At 46.9% G+C, this 17,028-nt stretch overlaps 1 protein-coding gene across 2 annotated transcripts in view; it reads right to left on the bottom strand.

Moving 5' to 3' along the window:
- TLDC2 (TBC/LysM-associated domain containing 2) overlaps window positions 1-17,028 on the bottom strand; it is an 81,677-nt gene that overhangs the window by 12,911 nt on the left and 51,738 nt on the right. The window contains exons 4-5 of one of the 2 annotated variants that reach the window (XM_090020659.1): window positions 9,582-9,677; window positions 1,797-1,870 (exon numbers count right to left, since the gene is read on the bottom strand). In XM_090020659.1, the coding sequence (XP_089876785.1) occupies window positions 1,797-1,870; window positions 9,582-9,677 (170 nt within the window). The remainder of the gene's footprint in view (window positions 1-1,796; window positions 1,871-9,581; window positions 9,678-17,028) is intronic. The other variant, XM_090020660.1, reaches the window with a different exon arrangement.

Below are 17,028 nucleotides of genomic sequence, written 5' to 3'. Positions count from 1 at the left end.
TAACCCAAGCACCAGGGCTTCCTTGGAGCAGTTTACAAGTGACAGTTAACTTGCGACTCCATTTTCATTGCATCTGCCAGTCAGCTGCCTTCTGAGACACTACAGTCATGGGGAAGAGGTGCCATGGTTAGTGAAGATTCTGGGACTAATAGAGGAGGAAACAAGCTGGGAAGGGAGTAACAAGCATAAACACACGCTCGTAGCCAAGTGCATGCACAGCAAAATCTAACCACAATCTCTAGGTTGTATTGTTCACATGTATTCTGATGGTCTGGAATCCTGAGATACTTTCTTTACACAGGGACATGCTGAGGTGGAAGCCATTCATGGATTCATAGATGTTAGGGCCAGAAGTGACCTCAGTAGGTCACTGAGTTCAATTCCCTGCCCTGGGCAGGAAAGAGTGCTGGGGTCAGATGACCCCAGCTAGGTGCCTGTCCAGTCTCCTCTTGAAAACCCCCAGGGTAGGGGAGAGCACCACCTCCCTTGGAAGCCCTTTCCAGATTCTGGAAACTCTTATTGTGAAGAAGTTATTCTTAATGTCCAACCTAAATCTACTGTCTGTCAATATGTGGCCATTGTTCCTAGTTACTCCAGAGGGTGCCCTAGTAAACAGAGCATCTTCTATTCCATGCTGCCCTCCCCTGATGAATTTATAGGCAGCCACAAAATCACCTCCCAGTCTTCCCTTGCAAAGGCTGAAGAGATCTAGGTCCCTCAATCTCTCCTCACAGGGCCTTGCCTGCAGGTCTCTGACCATACGAGTGGCCTTCCTTTAAGCCCTTTCAAGATTGTCTGCATCCCTCTTGAACTGCAGCACCCAGAACTGTATGCCATACTCCAACTGCGGCCTGACCAGTGCTGCATAGAGGGGAAATACTGCATCACCTCCCTGGACCTGTTCATCATACATCTGCTAATGCATGATAAAGTGCAGTTAGCTTTGTTGATCACTTTGTCACATTGACAACTCATGTTCATCTTGGAGTCAACTATGACTCAAACATCCCTTACCGCTGCTGTGCTGCTGAGAAGGTCATCCACCAGCCTGTAAGTGTGTTGGTGGTTCTTTTTGCCCAGGTGCAGCATTTTGCACTTGTCTTTGTTGAACTGCATCCTATTTCATTCTGCCCATTTCCCCAACCTGTCCAGATCCACCTGGATCCATTCCCTACTCATTCATCCTTCCCAGTGTTACATGGTGCTTCAGCAGCCAGTCTCAGAACAGGCCTGACTCTGGGTCTGCCTGCACTGCAGTCATAGTGTGATGCAGGTCATGCAGGCATTTCTGAGATAGCTTTAAACTAACTTACTGGGATGTCACAGCATGCTGCCGAGTATAGGCTGCAAAACCTACCTGAGAAGGTGAGTGGCTAGGTGGCTAGTCTGTGCTGAACTCCATGCTACACAGTGTCAGCACATGACAGAGTAGCTGAAGGTTAGTTCAGGTTTGTCTACACAGAATGTAAAACCTGCATTGAAGCTGCCTCTAACAGCCACCTGGCAAAGCTGGCTCCATTAGGCATACAGTCAGCGGGTGACACATGCAGCCTGAGACTCCTGCTGCTCAGAGGAGAGCTTCATTAGCCCATCAAGACAATTCTGATTCTTTCCTGACCATCAGTGCTGGCTGTGGGGACATCATGTTGTGCTTGCCTCCTTGCAGGGCTGCCCTCTGTGGTGCAGCAGCCATTGACTGAATTTTAAGGCCAGAAGGGCCTGGAGGATCATCTAGTTAGAACAGGCCATAGAACTTTGCTCCACATGAAGTATCTGCATCGCAAGTGGCTACATACCTGCCCCCGCCAATCACAAACAAATCTGCATCTCCTTTCATGAAGAAAGTGTTGCTGCCTGTCCACTTGAACACCTACAGGGAGAAGCAAACAACAGCAGTCAAAGCATGGTTTGGGAGAATACCGGGTGGGTTTGCTAATGTGTGGAGAAAGCTGCTCATGAGTGGCTTGCCCTGGCCCTGCTTAGACTGCTGGTGCATCCCAGCTGAAGAGGTAGTCCTTGGACCACAATACTGCAATGTAGTCTTGAACTGAATTGGTTTAGAGCTCCCCAAGCTCTAAAGATTCTAGCTTGGTGCAAAATCCTGAATGGCGTCACTGGGGGCAGAATTTTCTCTGGCTTCTCCAATGTCAGGAGGCTGGAAAATCATGGGTTTCTGGGAGGAGGGGAACAGCTCCAACTCAACTAAAATTATTTTGAATTCTCTCTTTCCCTGCTCTGGGGAAGTGGCACTTGCCAGCTTCACCTAGCAGCTACCCAAGGCAGCAAAGAGAGGCAGCCTGTGGTCAAGATTCAGGCGACACCGATGTTGCATAGGTGCATCCTATTGCCAGTGGTCAGCATCCTAAATGTTGCCAGTTCTCATGATTGTGTAGCATGTCTGAAGTTGCCAGTTCCTGGAATTACTTGGATACAGCTGAATTTCAGGTTTCTCTGAAGAAGAAAACCACTAGCTTTTGTGGTTTCAGCCAGAAGTTGGGCAAAGTGACCTGACTGCTCTCTAAAAACTGAGACAAAGCAATATTAAGAATAAACATTTGTTATTTTGCAAAATCTTCAAGGCCAGTCACATGATTTCTTGGGGTCTGATTCAGGTAATGATCATGTGAGATGGCTGTTGCAATGTGCCAAGTAATTGGTTGTGCATAAAACAGCCCTTGACCATGTGAAAATGAGCCCCCAATACTGGCCTGAAAGCTGGCCTACAGTGGACAGGGAAGTTCCAACACCAGCTCCATTCTCATTCCTAGTGACCTAGATTTCCTTCAGTAGTGGGGGTTCCTGTCTCCTAAAGGGTGATTGAAGAGCCTGGTCCTTAGCATTTCCTAATCTGGAAGAGCCACTTAAATAGGAACATGCTGGAATCCACCAGGCAGTAGAATGCAGCACAAAAGGAGGGTAAAAATGCTTCAGGCTTTAATTAGATTTCTTATGCCTGAAGAAGGGTGACTGCACCTGAAATCTTGCTAAGAACTTTTTCCAACTACTCAGTCTAATACAAGGTATCACATCTACTCAAAGAAGTTTTCTTGCATATGTCCTTAGACCAACACTGCTACAACCAAAAACTCAGGGTTTTACTTAGCTTCTTGGTTCATTAACAACTAAACTAATAGCTGATGAAGTAGAGCTCCTTACCTGGCCCCACTAAGTTACCCTGCAGTGAGTCCATTGGGTAAGGAGAGGCACCCACTGAAGCTCAGTCTGCAGCCCCCAGCCAGTGCTGTGCATAGTGCCAACAACACACAACTGACTACAAAAGAACACCTGCTTTGTTGTTGCACTCAGATTTTTCAGAGCATGATCCTAGAGAAAGAAGCTGACCTGGAAGTGACCTGAAAACCCCAACCCTCCCATATAGTCTGGAATGGTTTCTAAGGAAAAATTCATTCTCAACCAGAATGGAGTTCCCCAAGAGGCCCTACTCAGATTACAGTTTAAAGCACCATTGCATCAATTAGAGTTAGGCCTGTGCAAATAGAGAAGTATTTGGTACGGACTTGGATTTGGCTGATTCAAAAGACAGTGATTCAATTTGGAGATTTGGGCCACTGTCCTGAATTGATTCAGCTGATTCAGCGTTGGAAAATTTGGTGCTAATTTGGAGAGATTCAGAGATTCAACCATAGACTATAATAGGGAATCACTGAAATACTACAACTTTGTCATGGTTTGGCTGATTCAGATAAAAATTGCAGAGCTCATAGCTCCATCTGAGGGCACAAAGCTTGCCAGGTTTCAAGGACATAGCTGCAGGTGTTTGTGGGAAACTGCACCTCAAACTGCTGAAAGCTAAACTCATGTCGTGTGTGTTAAAGCAGATTTAGATGAAAACAGCAGGGATGGTAGCCCCTTATAAAGGCATGAAGCCTGCCAAGTTTCAAAGAGATAGGTGCAGGGGATTCTGGGAAGTTGCACCTCAAAATCTCGAAAGAAAAGTTGTGAAAAGTTGAAAGAAAAGTCATGTGCATGTATTATGGCATATTTGGATGACAACAGTAGGGATAATAGCCCTTTCTGAGCCATGGAGCCTGCCAGCTTTCAAAGAGATAGGTGCAGGGGGTTCTGGGAAACTGCACCTCAGGCTGCTGACAAGCAAAACTCGTGACATGGGTGACACTGTGTGTGTGTTAAGGCATGCCCTTGCTGGTGCTGGGGCCGCTACACAACATGGTAGTACCCCAACGTACCCCAATTAGGCCTCCTCCTCCCCTACAGCCTCAGTCCCATTTGCCACTTTAAATGGCAACAGGTAAGCAGTGCACTGCAGTATAGTAGCACTAGCATCTCAGGCAGCCAAACTGTCACAGAGCCTTTCTTTCCTTTCCTGAAGGAGGTTCTTCTCCAGCATGTGTGTTAAAGCACACCCTCACTTGTGTGACTGTGCGTGTGTGTATTAAGGTCCGCCCTCACTGATGCTGGGGCCTCTACATGACACGGTAGTGTGCCCCAATGAGAACTCCTCCTCCCCTACAGCTTCATTTCAGTCCACCACTTTAAATAACAACAGGTAAGTAGTGCACTGCAGTACAGTAACACTAGCATCTCAGGCAAACAAACTGTCACAGAACCCTTCTTTCCTTTCCTGCAGGAGCTTCTTCTCCAGCAGATGCCAGAGAACTCTCCCTGCCAGCCCCAGCCCTGGGGCTTATATGTGCCCAGGACCCTGTGTCCTTCCGGTCAGCTGACCAGGAACAGGTGCTGGGGTGTTGGTCTAAGGATATGGCACTGGTAGACAAGGTCCTTTGGGTCAATCTGGTATCTTTTGGTATACCAATTGAATAGTTAGAGAAATATATCTTAGCAGAGCTTTCGGGTTAAAAACCCCTTTTTCAGGCTAAGGAGGCACCTGCAGTTGGTGTGTGTGCCCACTGTTCCTGGATGGAAGGAATAGTAAAGTAGCCAGAGGCTGGCATGCAAGTGCAGGCAGGAAAGCCAGTTAGTGAAAATGGAAATGGAGGCATCAGAGGGTGAGAGAGACAGGCTGGGGTAGCAGGAAGGGGGATGTAGTGGGTAAAAGTGGAGAGGTACCCTGGGGAGTCAGATGTCTAGCAGGTTGTAATGTGTCATAAATCCATTGTCCATATTGAGTCCATGAGTTTCTGTACCTAGGAGGCTGATGAATTGAAGTTCATTGGTCCGGCCAGGCCACCTGCCTTTCCAGCACGCTTCATATTAATCTTTCCTGTGCTGGAAAATGTGTCTGTTTATGTAACTAACTAATAATATACGTCTTCTTCTTCTTCTCTGATGTATGATTGTGTCTGACTTCTTCTGTGTTGTGTTTACTGTTGTGTGTGTAACTAAAATAATATCTCTTCTATGACTGTCTGGCTTCTGTGTTGTGTTTAATAATCTGAATCTCTATCTGACTTCATCTGTGTTGTCTTTAGTCTGTATGTAACTATAACTAATAGTAACTATATATAATCTCTTCTTCTATGACTGTCTGACTTCTTCTGTGTTGTGTTCTGTTTAATGATATCTGACTTCTTCTATGATGTATGTGTTTGAGTGTGTGTAATATATGTGCTTCCTACACAGTGATGGATCACACTGCCAGGGAAAACATAGCTTTCCTTTTAAAAAGTGTTGGAAAAAAACAAAACAAGAACAAATATAAATTGAAAGAAATGGATTGGATAGGGATACATAGAGGGATTCTAGTTAGTAAGCTATATCCAATCCTTTCCAAGAACAGCAAGACTGTTCAGGAGACTGACTAGGTAGGAAGCCAAGCCAGTCCAGTACTTTTCAGATGCTGTTGCTTAGGCAGAAACAGCTCACAAAAGGCACATAAAGCATGCAGACAGAGGCTTATATTCTGTTCCTATGTCCCTCACACAGAGCACTGTGATTGGAAGAGGACTCAGGGAAAGATCACAGTCACTAGCCAGATACAGATGTCAGTCTTTCCCCCCCTACTCCCTGTCCCTTTTCTCAGTTTCTGTTTCCTTGAAAGACTGCCTTCTGAATCTCTGAATGTTTTCCAAATTGATTCAGAGCCTTCAAATCAATTCAGAGGGGTTTTTTTCTTCTTCTGATTAGATTTGAGGATTCAGCCTCCAAATTAAGACAAATCTTCTCTGAATCGAATCCAGACTGAAGCTTCACACACCCCTAATTAGAGTCTCCCCACTTTCAAGATCTGCTTTGTTTGGGAGCTCTGCTGCCACTGGGAAAAGCAGCAGGGGGAGGGGAAGGTACCATTTATGTATCAAGATCCCAGTGAACAGATGAGGGGTGACTCCCTTCTGTCCTGGGAAAACACATGGCACAGAGACCTGAGCAGACAATGACAGCCTCAGGGACTCTCTACCATCCTGCCCCACATAGCTTACACTCCTAGTTATATTCTCAGTAAAAATGATAACTTCCTAACTGCTGCCTTCTGCTAAACACCCCTTCTCTGAATGTCTTAGGTCAATGTCTGACCTAAACCAAGTAGTATTTGGGCAAATGCAGCACTTCCTTTTCTGAGACTGAAGATTACTCCCTTGTAAATCCCAGATGCATACCCACAGCAATCCTAGGATATCCCTAGGCAAGTGTCCCTTTCCCTGTGCACAACACACTGCTCAGTTCCTAGACTGTGACTCCTCATATAACCCTAAATCAGTTTTACAGAGGTTCCTAGCATGACTGCAGGAAAGAACTGTATTTTTTCATGGAAAATTGGGTTTGGGGGCTTTGGGCTAAATGACATTTTCCCCAGAGTCTCTGATTTCCATGACAAGTGTTAATATGTTATGAAGAAAGAAAGAAAATGAAATCTGAAATTCTTTGTTCTAAAATGCTCCACTGTACTTCATGGGGAGTCACACTCCACGTTCTTCATGCTTTTATTCTCCTCCCTATACTGTCCCCTCTGGATGGGCTGCATCATTTCCAGTGATGTACCATGGACAGGGACTTCTCTGATGCATCCTCCCTTCAAAAAGGAAGTACTGTATCTTGAGAAACATAATCTGACTAGAGAGCCTGACTCAGAGAGGAGAATGCAACCAACCCATAGATTCAAGGATGTACCAATGCTTAAGCCTGAACAGAAATGTTTTGGTTTCCAACCAGGAAGCTCTCCACTGAAACCCCCCCTAATATTTTCTGATACTGTTGGAGTGATCTTGAGTTATTCTCCAAATAGTTCCTTAGAACTTCCTGGGCTGGGCAGGTGAGGGGCCAGGGGTGGGGTGGGGGGGAGGAAGTGGACATAATAACATATTAGTACTTAACCTTCCCCCATTCTCCTACCACAGAACCACACTGTAGTACAGCAAAATAACATATATCATACCCAAGAGACTGTCTGCCCATTCTAAAACCACCAGCTACTGCCAGGACAAGGCCAGAAAAATGTACACTTTTCTGCATTCACTGTGAATAAGGGCAAGATTCATGATGTGGCCTGTGAGTGGTGGGTAGGTGGGTGGAAATTAAGTGCAAGAAGAGCTGTGTATTCTGGCAAAGGAGTAGGAGGAGGGAGTAAGCAGAGGAGTTCCTAGGTGCCACACTGGGGTTTCCACATGAGCAACCTCAGCTCCAAATCAACAAAAGTGTTTATCTAAGCTGGGGGATTCCCAAGTTTGTATATAACCACAGAATCAATTATCCCCATTACTCCTGGTATTATCCTTATCCCTTCTTCCGCTTCCTGGACTCATGGGTTGCTTCTGGCTCTAGTCAGTCTATGGAAGAAGGAATTATTCAGCAAACCATAGGTTAAAAACAAACAAGGAAAAAAATCTCAGCCCTGGTGCAGGTGGGGGGAGTGGGGCCGCTTTCCGCAGCCAGAACATTAATACTAGCTTACACCAGAAGTGAATACAGCCACAAATAGATACTTTAAGGTTTTTAGACAGCATAATCCAAGCCAGGGATTGAAACAGTGCTGCTAGCTCTCCAGGGGACACTAAATATTGCAGTTTTGACCTACATTGCACACACAAAGCCACTTCAGGACTGCATAGGATAAAGGATGGACCATTTGACACTTGAGCCTACTCCATGGATTCCTGTACTGAGAATAACTTGATGTGCTCACAAAGGATGTGCTGTGCCTCGATAGCATAGGGCCCATCTGGCCTCACTTACTTCACCAGACCCTGACAAAACTAAGATGTACAACTGGAAAGTCAGTATTCTCCTTCCTGTCCTACTCAAACCAGCAGCTCACATGTTCTGTACCTTTGTGATGCTTCTAAGTGGCCCAAAGACAAGACTTCCAGGCTATCCCATAGCAAACAGCTCTAAGAGGAGTCCTGTCTCAGCCACAGCAGGATGAACATACCCCTGGGAGTGCAAAATAACCTAATTCTGCCCATTGCTTTTAATAATGTTTAGTATTTTCCAATAATTAGATTCTAAATGATTCTTTTATTTATAATGAATTCAGCAATTTGATTTCTTTGGGGAGGTATTACCTCTTAGCAATTATTCCTACTAATGGAACACTCCTGTGAAGGCAATGGCATCCTGAGGATGGAGTTAGTTCAGCAGTGGTGTTGTGTGGCCATTTTTAGATAGGCTGACAGAGGAACTGGAGAAGCTCTGTTGAGCTCAGACTGTGTATTTGTAGGTTGCCAGAGGAGGGGTCTGAATGTAATGATGTCAAGAAATAACTCCCTTTGGTTTGGTGACCCCCAGCAAGAGGCTTCCTTTCCTCCAGGCTCTCAGGAACAGCCACTCTGGTCAAGAAGCCTGCTTAACTACAGTAATGGACCCTGCCTGATGCAGACTAGCTTTGCTCCTACTATTCATTCAGTGTGCAGCAGAGGGCAGCTGTATTTCAGTGTAGGGGGCTTGGTGCAAAGCTCAGCAGAGCCTGGTTTCAGCATGTTGCTCTGTGATCTTAAGAGCATTTGGTGGGGAAAGGCAGGGAGAGGTCATGTCAGGGGCGGCACATACTTAAGGATAATTCCTTTTACACTGATAAGTGGTTTGGCAGCATGCCCCCCTCCTCCAGAGAGGAGGTTCTTCATTACCAGGGGGCAGTGCCTCTGGGCCCCATGAACTCCCATTTCTTACCCTTGGCACTGGGCAGGAATGAGCACTAAGGGATAAAGGGGGATCCTAGTGGAAGTTCAAGGAGAACTATACTCCAGGTGGTCACTCTGCTGTGTATAGGCCAGGCCCATTACTCGCAGAAGCTAGCCTGGTGTCCCTAGAGCTGGGAGAGCCTTCAACAGTTTCTGTCACTCCTGGTGCTATGACAGAAAACAGCTACCAGCATCAGAGAGCGAAATAAGGCCTTAGGTGAAAAGGGAAGGGATATCTTACTTCACCTTCTTGGTCTCCCCACATAGCTGAGTAGCTGACCAATCCAAAGCTGCTGCTCTGGAGCAGGAAGGGCACTGTGACACATATCTGGAGGGGAAGGGGAAGCAGAAATTCTTGGGATTTTGCCTGCCACTTCTGAGCATGAATGTACCCCACCACTCCATGGGCCCAAGCTGTACTGGGCCTTGGCCAACAGAGACTTCTGTCTCCACTCTTCAGTGGCAGTCACTGAGAGACACAAGCTTATTCCAGACTGCACGCACACAGAATATGAGCATCACCTTCACCTTTAACTCTGGGGAGAAGGAGAAGAGGAAAGTCTCCCCTGTACCATAAAAGCTGCTGCTGACTCGTATTGAGGTGGAAGAAAAGGCCCCAAACATCTGGAAGGGAAGCAGAGGAGAGAAGGTAACAGTGTTGGCAGGTTCCATGCTTTTATCATGTCTTGCCATGTTTGCTGTTTTCCATAAAGACCCATCTTTGGCACTCATGGAATTACAGTAGAATCATCAAGGCCAAGGATCCACTTAAATCTAACAGCTCATAAGACCAACATGATTGAGAAATGCCAGTTTTCGTAGCCACCAATAGGTAAGGGAGTGATCTGACCTCCATCATTCTGTCTGCCTTGAAATCCCCAGCCCCAGTGACTGCAGACATATCTATACCCAAGTCAATTGAGGGTGGCCTATGGCACAAATCTGGAGCAGAGCTCAAACTCTTTTCTCTGCAGCCTGGGCAAGATGTCTTACCCATTCTGCTCCCATGTGCCTCACAGGAGAATTTTAGATTGCAACATTTAAAAAAATACCAAGCAGGCAACAACAAATCCACATTTCTAATTTTTAAAAACCTCATAACGCCAGGGATTGGCAATACTGCAATTAGTACCCACAGGCTGTGACTGAGGGGGAAGGGCTTTAGCTCTCTGTACCATTCTGGTATCTCATGGCTACTGTGGCAGGCTGTGTACACCCTACCTGTTCCACCAAGCACAGTGTATCCAGGCTGCCCAAGCTGCTGCGTCTGTCTCAGAATCTTAGGTACCAGTAAACACTTTCACCTCATCGCCACTGCCAACACCATGGCTCTTCCCATTCCAGGGAAGATTTACTGAGTGGCTGCAAGTGGTATCAACCAGGAGAAAATTCTGTGGCTGTAACCATAACTTTAGCCCAGCTGAAAAAGCACCTATGAACCAACCAGCTGGATCAAGGTCATTACCAGCATGCTTACAAGGTACCTGGCTCTTGAGCTTTCTCCTTCAGCAAGTGAAGGGCTAACTGCTGGCATCTGTAGACACTGTCTAGGGGGGTTACTGTTCTCTGCACCAGTCAGATAGTGCCATAACGGTGTAATAGACTGTGGCCCCCTGTACACACTCACATTCATGTTCCAATGTGCCACTGCTGTCATCAGGCATCGAATGTAGGTGCTCATAATTCACTGCAGCTGGAGAAAGTCCATCAGCAGCTGGTATAGAGAATGGGGTCAGCCAAAAGAAGGTGACACAGCACACAGTGAAGCTAGTGATTAGCCAGGGCTGACCCAGGAAAAGGTGTGATGGACTCCAGAGCTGCCTGGAGCAGTGGTCGAAAACCAGGCACAGGCTAAAAGTGCGAGAGGTCCTGGACAATTGGAAAAGGGCAAATATAGTGCTCATCTTTAAGAAAGGGAAGGAGGATCCAGGGAACTACAGACCAGCAAGACTCACTGCAGTCCCTGGAAAGATCATGGAACAGGTCCTCAAGGAATCCATTTCTAGGCACTTGGAGGAGGAAAAGGTGATTAGGAACAGTCATCTTCGATTCACCAAGGGCAAGTCATGAGTGAACAAGCTGATCACCTTCTAAGATGAGATGACTGGTTTTGTGGATGCACAGAGAGCAGTAGACTTTAGCAAGACTTGATACAGTCCACCACAAAATTCTTGCAAGCAAGCTAAGAAAGTATTGGCTGGATGAATAGACTAAGATGCTTAGAAAACTGGCTGGAGCATCGGGCTCAGAAGGTAATAATCAATGGCTCACTGTCTAGTTGCCAGCCAGTATCAAGTGGAATGCCCCAGGGGTCAGTCCTGGGATTGGATTTGCTTAATATTTTCATCAATGATCTGGAAGATGGGATGGTGTGCACCCTCAGAGCAAGTTTGCAGATGACACCAAGCTGCAGGGAGTAGTAGATATGCTGGAGGGTAAGGTTGATGGCTAAAAATGATATTTAGAAATTTGCTTTTGGAAACTGGCTTGTAGGTAGAGTGAATATTGCTTTAGAACCATGGTCCAGGGGAATGGCAAGGGTTAATTGGTTTCTAAAGTCTGTGGCAAAGATTCAAGTTCTCGGCATTTTAGCAGACACCATGTCCAAAGCTAGCAGACAAACAGGCACATACATTCTGTGAAGCTGAAAACCTGCAGAACTAGCATCAGGTCACAGTAACCAGCTGCAAAGCCCCTGGGCTCTCCAGTTTTTGTGGGATGCCCAAATTAAGACACCAACAAATGACCAAATGAAGATGTATGCATGTGATGTGTTTAAGAAACAAAGAATTATGCTGACAGTGTGGAATGTGAACAGCATGATGACCACAGGGAGACCAAGCAGAAATAAAGGGTAATCAGGAGAAAGAGAATACAAGAGGAGAGACCCAGAGGCCACTGTGGGTGAAGGATGCTTCACTGGCCTGTCTTGCCCACCCCATCAGGGGTGGCACATCGGCCCTTGACCTCAAAGACAATGTCTGACATTCAAGCAAAGAGCTACAGGGTAGGCTCGTATAAATCGGCAGGGATCCAATCTGGCTTCAGATCCAGCTGCTATGGATGGCAGTGATCTGACCTAGTGCTCCGGACTGAGTTTCCACCTCAATCTGGCCGAAGCGGCTCCAAAGCTTCGGAGCCGCCTCGGAGATCTGGCCCTAGGGTATAATGGGGAATCAATTAAATATCTATAACTTTGTTGGTTTTTGTCCAATTTGGATGAACCTTGCAGGGATGATAGCCTCTGCTGAGAGCATGACATTTGCAGAGTTTCAAGAAGATCAGTGCAGGGGTTTGTGAGGAACTGTACCCCAAACTCATGAAAGCCAAACTCATGTCACGGCTGTGTGTTACACCACAGTGGGGTGAAAACTGCAGGACTGGTAGCTCTTACTGAAGCCACAAAGCCTTCCAAGTTTCAAGGAGATCAGTGCAGGGGTTTGGGGGGAACTGTCCCTCAAGCTGCAGACAAGAAAACCTCGTGCCACGGGTGACATTGAGTGTGTTCAGGCGCAGCGGGGTGACAGCTGCAGGGCTGGTGGCCCCTGCTGTGACACCTACCAGCTGTTGAGGAGGTCAGTGCAGGAGAGTCCTGGGGCCCTGCACCCCTAGCTGCTGACAGGCAAAACTCCTGCCAAGACTGTGTCTGTCTTGGGGCAGTTGATTGTCTGTATTGATTCTTTCCTCTCCTTAGCCTGGTTTTGTGGGTGCTAATTGATGCTCGTTAAGTTGTTATGTAATAGCTAGGTCCTGTGTATTGAGCTGGTCCCTGAGTCCCTGGTTCCTGAGTGAATCATGATTGATTGACTGGTAACTGGGAACACCCATGGCACCAGTTTTGCTTGTCTGCAGCTTGAGGGGCAGTTGCCCCCAAACCCCTGCACCAATCTTCTTGAAACTTGGCAGGCTTCCTCATCTCTTCAGAGTCTACCAACCCTGAAAATTTCATCCAAATCAGACAAAAAATAACAAAGTTATAGATATTTTATTGTTTGCCCATTATACCCTATGGCCAGATCTCTGAGGTGGCTCGAAGCGCTTCAGGAAGCCAAACGAGGCGGCGCTTCAACCCAGATGTGGTGCTTCAGACCCTGAAACATCCAAAGCTTCTCCAGATCCAAAACTCTGTCTAAAGCCTTGCACGGCCCTACTACAGGGTGGCGATCACATACCATCTCCAAAGGGGATGGAACTAGACTGTTCCCAGCAGTGGCAAATGACAGAACAAGGAGCAGTGGTCTCAAGGTGTAGTAAGGGAAGTTTAGGAAAGATATTAGGAACAACTTTCTGACTAGGAGAGTAGTAAAGCACTGGAATAGGTTACCCAGAGTGGTTATGGAGTCCTTGGAGTTTTTTAAGACCTGGCTAGACAAGCCTTGCCTGGGATGATATAGTTGGGAGTAGTCCTGCCTTGAGCAGGGGGGTGGACTAGATGACCTCCTGAGGTCCCTTCCAACCCTAATTTTCTATGATTCTGACTAAAAAGGCCCTGAAGAATTCAGAGTAAGTCTGTTCAGCACCTCTCTCAGGTTATCCCTAAAACCAACCATATTGCGGGAATTACTAATAATGACCAACTCATGAAAAGGGGGCACACATCACTCCCTTGACTACAGTACAACACAGACTGCACACACAAGTTTGACAGTCTCCCCCTTGCAATGCCAAGTTTCTGTCACCCACTATACAAACTACACAACTACACCCAGAGTGCACAGCTGTCAGCAAAGAGGACACTTCTGTAAAAGCATGGCTGAGAGGCACAGTTCAGTTTACCCTGTGTCTGAGATTGCTAAGGAGTGTGCCCAGCAAAACAGGAATAAGGGGTCAGAGCTGCCAGGTGGCTTGTTCCTGTGGCTCCAATGTGTGTAGTGAGCAGAGTTGCTACTGCCATTCACAGTGACCCATTCCATGCATCACTGACACTGATTTCCAGCCCCACTCTGCCCATGGCAGTGTGTGGCTGCTCTGAGATAATCCCGCTTACCCAGCTTTTGAACAAGTGCTGGATATGTGGCATGGCCCCAACCCAGTGAAACCATTACCTGGCCCAGAGATCCTAGTTAACTTTTCTGCATTAGTAAGCCTCTAGGCTCTGTTGCAGGTTGGAGAGGGGCTGAAAAGGTATAAAGTTGGTCATTTGAAGAGAATTCTGACCTGCCCTGGCTATGATGACAAGTCATAGGTTCTAATACTTATTTTGTACCCTTGGGGCAGGGGGCATCTGGAAAATAAACATCCTTAGGGGCAGGATCATGTCACTGGGAGAGGTGCTGGATGTTTCCTGCAATGGGGAGGGATGCTTAGTAGACAACTTGGAGCGGAGAAGAATGTCTGGCAGCAGCACAAGTCCAGGGACTGGGAAAGAACTTTGGAGAAGGCAGGTTATTTGGAAAACAGGGGGTGAGGGGAGATTGGCCAGATGGGAACCCAGGGAATATTGTGAGATCAGCTGAGAAGAGTGTGATGGGGCAACAGGAAGCAGGGGTATGGTGTGCTGTGCTCTTTTGAGGAGGGCAGACTGCAGGGGGTTTAGGGGAAGAGAAGGCTGTTTGTGGGATGGGAGCCCAGGAAGTATGGAGTTAAAAGAAGCTGGCTGGGACTCCTGGGCAGCAGGTAGAGGACAGAAAAGTGAGGATACATAGAAGGGAGAACCAATTTTTTTAATGCAGAAGTGTAATTACCTTGTGAAAGCAGAGTTTTAAAAATACTTAGAGCAGAGCATGTGTAGGAAGATGCCCCCAGGAGGCAGAGGCAGGGCTGGATCAGAACGAGCAAAAATTGTTGCTGAGGCAGAGACTTTTCTGTTTCTATTTGTTTTGGAAGGAACTGCTCCAGCCATGGGTCCAGCAAACAGGCACCGGGATGCTGATACACTTCAGTTCAAGTTGTGCTTGTTCCCTCCCAGCTACAGCTGCTCATCTCTGCTCTGCCTGGTCTGTCTGTACAGGGTGCTGAGGCCAGGGGCAGCTACTCTGGGTCCCTGGGGCTGCTGGATGGTGTCGTCTTCTCCCTTTTTCTTTCAATGCAAATTGAGAAGAGGAAGTTCCAGCATATCAGGCCTCTACAGAATGGTCAGCAAGGTTTCCTGCTTGCCCTGTTGGGCTCTGGGGCACATCCTGTGCCAAACAGCCCAGAACTGAGGTGGATGCTGACCCTTGACTCTCCTCTGGCTCTCAATCCATCACCCAATCATGGCATGGCCCACCAGCACGCTGAACAACAGGTACCCTGCTTTTTGCTATTAGGGAACTTGTGTTGCTACCCATTTTCAAGGGGCCTAAGCTAAGCTGCAGAAGTGTTGCTATGCAGAAGGTCCAGAGCCTGTTTCTGAGTGACCACAGTGTGAAACTTTGCAGATGTGACACCTAACTTGGTAATCAAGTAAAGAAGGCATCAAACAATTAAACAAAGCACAAGGCCTGAAAGCAGATAAGGAAAGACCATACATTCAATAATCCATGTACACTATATCATAACTTTATCTTAAAATAGTTGTAGCATTGATTGTTTTTACAAATTATTTAAATATGTTAACAAATATATATCTATGATAGCGAAACAACTTCTAATACATTTGGTTACATCAAAAACAGCTTTGTGAGAGAGAGCCATAGAAGAGAAACAGGAACAGCATTCCACAATGGGAAAGGAAAGATGAGAAAGTCTCTTTTTTCCCAAGGATATAAATTCGAATGAATTGACATGTTCCAAGTCCGCAAGAGATCTGGTTCAGTCCAGTTCCAAAAATTTCAGTGAAACAAAGACACTGAAATAAAACCAATCAGAGATCATTTATTAGAATATTAAAACCATCCATCTATATATATTGAGCATAAATAAATATTGGGCTGAAGGAAAATTTAGAGAACTTGGCAAATTCAAGAAGACCTGTTGCTAATCTGTGTGCCAGCCTCCTCTCACATCTCAAGTCTCCCCAGCCAGTATAGGTGAGAATCTGTTTTGCTGTTGCAGGTAGCCAGATAGATTTTGGTATATATGTTTGTTTTCTTGTTTTAAGGTGCAAGCAAATAAAAGATTGGGCTGTAGGCATGTTTTTGCCTTTTGTCTGTAGCCTACCCAGACAGTTACCTGTAATCTGTATAATACTCGTCAAGAGTGGGTAAAGTCTGGGGCATCAGGATAGGACAGGAATTCAGGGCCTAAAACTCAGCTAGTGTCACTCACTCCTCCTCTGTACCAGAGATGAACCTCAGAGCCTATACAGAGCTCTCCAACTAAGCATGGGCAAAATACAGCCCACAGGATGGATCCAGATTGCCAAATTATTTTACCCAGCCCATGAGGGCTCCTGAAGGAGAACTGTATTCAGCTGCTGGCTGCCTTGCCTTTCTGTGCCTCTCGCCCTTTTCTTGCCCTTCTCCCTTTCCTATGCTAGCCAGCTGTAGCAGCAGCAGCCACTCCACTCCCCTTCCCAGACCACCCACTTGTTCTGACCCTGCACTCAGTGAGTCAAACTCAGGTAAGTTCTCCCCACTAGCAGGGGAAGGGGTGTAGGTGGGGCCAGGAGCCACGGGTTATTTGAGTTCTGCTGGGCCAGGGCCTGGTAGGGGCGCAGGCACCAGTGCTACCCTGTGTTCCTATGCGCTGCTTTGGGCTGTGCTATGTGGACACAACTGGAGCAGTTGGCACAACTCAGGGACTTGGGATGCAGGAGGGGGTCAGAGAAGGAGGGGGCCAGGAACTGTGGGTCATCCAGGCCAGGCTGGGCCAGTGCTGCACTGTGTTTCTCCACTTCCCCTGCACCCCATCCCCTAGTCCCCTACATGTGGCCAGGTTGGGCAGGAGCTACATCAGCTGTACCCACATGGCCTGAGCTGGTGTGCAGGAATACAGCATGGCACCAGCCTGGCCTCATGCTAGGGACTCGGGGCAAGTAAGGGTGTGCAGAGAGAAAGGGGGAACAAAATTTAGATGACATGGCCCATGACAGCTTACCCAAAGTCCCTAAGTG

Source organism: Crocodylus siamensis, chromosome 10 (assembly GCF_052110815.1).
Source record: "Crocodylus siamensis isolate JL-2025a chromosome 10, ASM5211081v1, whole genome shotgun sequence".
NCBI lineage: Eukaryota > Metazoa > Chordata > Crocodylia > Crocodylidae > Crocodylus > Crocodylus siamensis.
This window is presented reverse-complemented; position numbering and strand designations above follow the sequence as displayed.